Source organism: Fistularia commersonii, chromosome 18, assembly GCF_037954325.1.
Source record: "Fistularia commersonii isolate RoL2024-O1a breed Wild chromosome 18, RoL_Fcom_v1.0, whole genome shotgun sequence".
NCBI lineage: Eukaryota > Metazoa > Chordata > Actinopteri > Syngnathiformes > Fistulariidae > Fistularia > Fistularia commersonii.
In genome coordinates this window covers 12088103-12094102 of record NC_141301.1, presented here as the reverse complement: position 1 = coordinate 12094102, position 6000 = coordinate 12088103, and the positions used below count along the sequence as shown (strand labels likewise).

The following is a 6000-nucleotide window of genomic DNA, read 5'->3' as shown; positions in this document are numbered from 1 at the left end:
ACTAAAGTGAGGAGAAACTCTGGCAGGCAGCTGGCCAAGACAGCGCCGGAAGTAGTAGACATTATATTATATGATATTATAAATATTATATGATATATTATAACATCAATTATCATAATGTATATTTTTATATATTATATTAATATATTATACATGTATTTATATATAATTATAATATATTTGCAAATTTGCATTTTGGTTATCAGGAATTCGCACCAGAAAGATGAAGAGACAGTGTGTTCACGTGAGTGTGTGTGAGTGGGTGTGTGTGTGTGTGACTGTACGAGTATACATAGGGGTCTATAATTAGTTGCTGGGAGGGCTTGGGAGTTACACCTCTGCGGTTTTAGGTGTCTCTGCTATAAAAGACACGTGATGAGTTATGCGTGAAACACCTGCTCAGGTACCAGCAAGGTAAGCTCTTTATGTTGTTTTTGCATTTAAGTCAAATATAACTTGAGCAAACCGTTGATCTAAAATTATATGGATTAATCCCAAGACAATTTCAAATGACAAACTGGGGAATCTTTACACGTTCACAAACGTATCCCCTGAGGTGGATTTTTGCAAACCTCCGTTGTCGTTTTGTATCTTTTTCGACAGAATTGAACGAACGCGTTGAATCGTTTTCCCTCCAGCATGGCCCTTCTCCTTCGTCTTCCTCTTCTGGCGGCCGTCCTGCGGCCTGCCCTCGGACTCTACAACTGCTCTTCCATGTACGAGAGGACTCCAGGTAAGTTATCAGCTGTTGTTCTTTGCAGGCTTATTCAAAAGCCTTATCCGAATGTTAGTAACTACGAACGCATCTCATATTTCCCAATGTGCAGCATTGATTCTTGAAAGAAAACACCATGGATGAGCATAAATAACAGATATCCTTTAACATCGACCTTTGTCTCCTCTGTTTTTAAGACAATTCTGACCTAACTGTCGACTGCGGCACCAGTATGATCACTCTGGAGGTGAACCTGTGCACCGCTCAGTGGGCCGGTTTCAACGCCTCAGATCTGGCACTAAATGGGAACCACAACATTTCAGATTGCCAAGGCTCTATCGACATCAGCGTGGATCCCCCGGTTATACGTTACCAGCTTCCGGTCAACCACAGTCAAGAAAACCCGTGTCGCCATTCCTTGCAGGTCAGAAGGTTTCTGGCGGAGAACGATCAGAGAAGCATAACAAGGAAGTTATTGTCGAAATGTAGAAAACATTTTGGCATCGATCTATTTCACTTTGCAGTTAATACTCCTCTGTAGCAAAGTAGACGATCATGAATGTGCGGGAAATGTATATGATATAAGAAGAAGCTCTTATTTTCACTCACGTCACGTTTCTTCGCGTCGCGGTTCAGATCGTGGACGAGGCCCCGGACCCCGCGGGACCCTTCAGCAGCTTCCTCAGCATCCAGTCGGTTTTCATCACGGGCTACATCGACACGCCCGAGTCCGACCAAGGCTTGATCAGCTACTCCACAGACCTCCACTATCACTTCTCCTGTCGCTATCCGCTGGAGTACCTCATCAACAACACACAAATAGTGGCGTGAGTTCTCATGGACAGTATGAATATAGTGGCAGCGCTCCGCTTTCTACAACTTTCATTGATGCATCTCCAGGTCCTCAGTCTCCGTGGCGACCAGGGACAACAACGGAACGTTCATCGACACACTCCAAATGAGTGTTTTTAACGTAAGCGGCGGTCCAGATGGATTTCAGATACTGTAAATCCTTCCCTGGCTTATCGTGCTCGAATTTTTCGCAGGACTCCAACTACGGCTCCCCGCTAGTCGTACCCTCGACGGGGCTGGAGCTGCGGACGAGAATCTACGTGGAAGTGAAGGCCGTGAACCTGACGGGAAAGTAAGTACGCAAACTCGTTGGGCAAAGCATTTGCGCGAAAGAAGAAATTAATCTGGGTTAAATCCTTTCGATAGTCAAAAGTCTAACTTCGAGGTTGACTCTTGTGTTGTCAGTTTCCATGTCCTGCTGGACCACTGCTTCGGAACTCCGACTCTTTACAACGTGTCCAACACCGAGCAGCACAACTTCTTCACAGGGTACGGTGGAACGCGCTCATGGTTTCGTCCTTAAATGCAGTTATCCGACTTCCGGTTGTCATTTGCTCCTCAGCTGCTCGGTGGATCAGAGGACGTCCGTCACGGCCAATGGCCTTTCTAAGGTTGCTCATTTTGATTTTGAAGCCTTCCGCTTCGTCCAACATCGCGACCAAGCAAAGTCCAGCATCTATCTGCACTGCATACTGAGACTCTGTGAACCCACCAAATGTCAAGAGCTGCTGAATGTGAGTGGGAAAGTCCAGAACTAATGTTTGTTTTTGTGCGTGTGAGATATTGGACAAAGAAATTAACTTTTAAATTCTGTATGGAGTGACAATGGTCGCCCTTAAAATCAGCTAATCTCGATGTTGGAGGGCTCCTATGGGAAAATTGCAAAGCGTCACGTGATGCACAAGAATCTTTTTCGTTAGTTATTTCACTGCTATCAGCATCATTCTTTTAATAATTAAATTGAAATGATTATTATTCATAATAATAATTAGCATTAAATTGACAATTCTCCACTGTGGGCACATTCTATTTAATAATAATTTCATTTTTCTTATAAATATTGTTATTTCTAGTTCTAGTACTAGTGATATTGATTTCCCATGATGTGAAATTTATCGACACGACCGGGTGATATTTTTACAGGCTTGTAATAGCAGAAGAAAGAGATCAGTGACGCCTTTCGGAGAGGAAAGCAGCGATTCAGCCACAGTTTCCATCGGGCCGCTGTTCACAGCTAGGGAAGGTTAATACTTCAATATATTTTCTGTTGTTGAAAAGCTAAAAAAAAATCACCACAGTTGAGATTCAATATTTCTTCTCCTTCCACAGTAGACAGGCCGTATGCAGCCGCACAAGGTGAGAATATCATCGTCGCATGCATAAATCCAAAGATAACAGCGTAGTAGATATTTGATAAGTAGAATGTAATCTTGAGTGTTGTTCTGTGCGTGACAGGTAACGGCGAGGGAGCTGAGAAGGATGACGTGAACGTGACGGGGCTGGCGGTCGGGGTCATTTTTGGCTCGGCCACAGCCGTCCTGCTTGTCCTCGTCGGCTGGTTCGCGCTGAAGAAGTTTTATTGGACGGGAGGATCTGCGCACGCCTTCAACTGACCAACCAAGCTGTTATTTGTCACCTTGTACCAAACTTTATGTTTATTGTGACAGGTTGTGTCATTCTTTTTTTAAAAAAAATTGCATATACAGTCGACACATAAAAAAAAAAAAAAAAAATCACAAATATATAACTTTTTCTGTATATACGTATATTATTTCTACTGCCGATGTTACCGATCTGAGTAAATGAGCTGCGACGATGGCTATTATTCAACCACTGAGCGTTACAAACCGCGATCCCTTCGACTAGATGAAATGCATTTTCAGCAGGTGAAACTGGTTACCACTACTGCTTTTGGCTTTGGCAGAGTTCAAAATAAAAGAAATTTAAAATCAAGTTGTATTGCCTTCTGTCATTCCGGTTAAAATTGCACGATGAGAAAAAGAGCTGATTTTTTTTTTTCTAGCTTTACACAACAGGTATACATAATGACCAACAGTGTGACCCACTCAATCACATACACAGTGAACACTTAACTATGTACAGAGTGCTTGCTTTGGTTGTCCGATAGACCAAATGTAATTCAGTGAAAGCTCAAAGCTTGAAGGACTTACTCATCTCGCAAAGCTCAAAACTACACCGAGTGCAGGATGTCCTGGATCAGGGCGGTGAATACGACCGAGAACTCCTCCTGCAACGAGCCACCTGACAGTCGCGAGGAGGGGGGAGCAGTCTGGTGCGAGGCTGCCTGAACCTCCAGCTCCATATAAAGCCTCTCAATCCGAGCCTGGAAGAGCTGGATCTGCAGAGCTGTGTTTTGGCAGGACCGCTTGATGATGGCGTCGGCTTGGGCCTTAACGGGGTCTGCGGTTTCGAGAAGAGACGAAAACTCGTCTTTGAGAGCATCCACCCCGCTCTGTGCATCCATCCTCATTGAATTCAATTCCTGTCCGAACCTCAGACTAAATTTCTGCCAGATTCCCGCATTGACCGCCTCTCCTTCTTGCAGAGGCTCGATCACCTCTCGGGTTTTAGTCTGAAAGTCGCTGAAAAGCTGTGCCATCTTGCTGCCGCTGCGTTCCAGGAGTTCTGTTATCCACGGTGATGGACTGACTGGTGGCCCAGCATCTGGTGCCTCCAGGCCCTGCAAGTAGAGGCTCAGTTGGTCGCACAGATCTTGGGTGTTGCTCTTGAGCAAACTCTGGAACTGCTGGGTGAGGGGAGCCAAACGCTGTCTGATGCCGGCCACGGTGGAACTAAGCTGGACCGGAGATAGAGCCAACCTCTCGCTAAGCTCGGCCAGCTCTTGCTGCAGACGGCTTCGTAACCGCTCTGACTCCATGTTAAGTTTGCCTTGCATCTCTTCTGCTAAAGGGCTTCTGTTGTGATCATCTTCTTGGTTGTAGAGGGCAACACTGTCGATATGACTCTTGTAGATCTGACTGTGCAAAAGCAGAAAAGTACATTTCTTTATGAAGAGTATTTTCATTCAGAGATTTTTCATGGATGGGTGCAGAGCTGCAAAAATATTTACTTACTCCACGTCCTTTGTTGATATAGTCTTGTCACGAGACTGGTTTGCGTTTGAGTCGCTCCAGGTTGCCTCCCTTGTGTTGCGATGGCGAGGGTAAGCTAGAGACAAAAACAGGCGTGTAAACGGCAAAAAAGTGCAAAATAAAGCATGATGTATAACATTTTAAAAAGGACCATATACCTGAGGTTGTCAGAAATGAGAGGATGAAGATCACAACTTGTAAGTGCATGTTTATCTTTTTTTTTTTTTCTGCAGGGATGAAAAAACGAAGATCAACAAGTTAATACACATTAAACTGATTTCGTGTCATTGCATCGGGCACTGATATGCTGCAGTGTTAGACAGGCAAAGAGACGGATGTGTGAAACATTGGCTGGCTTTTACCTCGGGTGCAGCGGTCTGCAGAGTGCCTTATCCACTCTGACTTATAAAGGTCCTTGTTATCGCTCCCAAATTCTGCCTGTGTCAACAGCAAACACGTGGAGGGTCACAGCGATGGACACAACATGCACAATTACTGTAAACTACACGTTTGCGCGCAAACTATGACAACAATGCCAATACTGACGGTGTCCGGTCTCGAGACGCCTTTTATGCGGTGTTTATTGATAATGGGAATTATATAATGTCAACAAGGATGCTCCACTTTGACATGAATTCATTGCAAGTACTTGTACAATGATAAAGGCCTTGATAAAAGTAGCATGTTGTGGTAATAATGATAAGAAACGTGGCAGTTTACTCAGCAAAGGCAGTACCGACGAGGTAAAGTGATGCATATAGTGTAGATAAGGGTCATTTTTATGGCCAACAAAAAGTTCAGCAAGGTCAAGTTTGCACGCCCACAGTCAACAAGCATTAACACATCAACAACAGCTGAGTATTTCTTCTCAAACATGAGCGGGACGTTATTATTTGTGCAGCGTCGACTGAGGATGTGTTTTCAATTATAAGGTAGATGGTGAAATATTTCAGACACTTGGCACTGAGCGTTTTAAACATCAGTGTGCGAAAAAATCTCCGATCTTGCTCAATATGTCGCGCTTTTTTAGAGTTCACATTCCAAATAGGTAATAAGGCGGACTTAAATGTCCCCCCCCCCCACATATCGTAATTCCGCTTGGGAATGCGTGTGAATGTGTGGTGGACGGCTTTTTCACCGGTGACATGGACAAGTGGGTGAAAGTTGAGTCCCGTTAAGTTAGGTAAGACATCATCAAAAGATCATAGTCCAGGGCTACCATGACGAAATATGTAGGTTATTGAAGTCATCCAAAGTCCAAGATTTATTTTAATACAATAACAGAGCGTGATGAGGTGTCCAATGCTATCTGCACAAACA

General features: G+C 44.1%; 2 protein-coding genes across 3 annotated transcripts in view; one reads left to right on the top strand and one right to left on the bottom strand.

The window, feature by feature from the left end:
* Positions 1 to 610: 610 nt before the first annotated feature.
* LOC147224406 (zona pellucida-like domain-containing protein 1) lies at positions 611 to 3196 on the top strand. Its single transcript, XM_086164772.1, has 10 exons — positions 611 to 733; positions 913 to 1139; positions 1352 to 1542; positions 1616 to 1688; positions 1762 to 1859; positions 1973 to 2056; positions 2130 to 2301; positions 2711 to 2810; positions 2897 to 2923; positions 3023 to 3196. The coding sequence occupies exons 1-10, from the start codon at positions 640 to 642 to the stop codon at positions 3178 to 3180; spliced, it is 1224 nt and encodes a 407-aa protein (XP_086020898.1). The 5' UTR covers positions 611 to 639; the 3' UTR covers positions 3181 to 3196.
* Positions 3196 to 6000, bottom strand: part of LOC147224405 (uncharacterized) — a 9701-nt gene continuing 6896 nt past the window's right edge. Inside the window, exons 1-4 of one of the 2 annotated variants that reach the window (XM_086164770.1) lie at positions 5043 to 5173; positions 4839 to 4907; positions 4663 to 4756; positions 3196 to 4566 (exon numbers count right to left, since the gene is read on the bottom strand). In XM_086164770.1, the coding sequence (XP_086020896.1) occupies positions 3759 to 4566; positions 4663 to 4756; positions 4839 to 4887 (951 nt within the window). In that variant the 5' untranslated portion in view covers positions 4888 to 4907; positions 5043 to 5173 and the 3' untranslated portion in view covers positions 3196 to 3758. Of the gene's footprint in view, positions 4567 to 4662; positions 4757 to 4838; positions 4908 to 5042; positions 5174 to 6000 lie in introns of those variants that run through there. The other variant, XM_086164771.1, reaches the window with a different exon arrangement.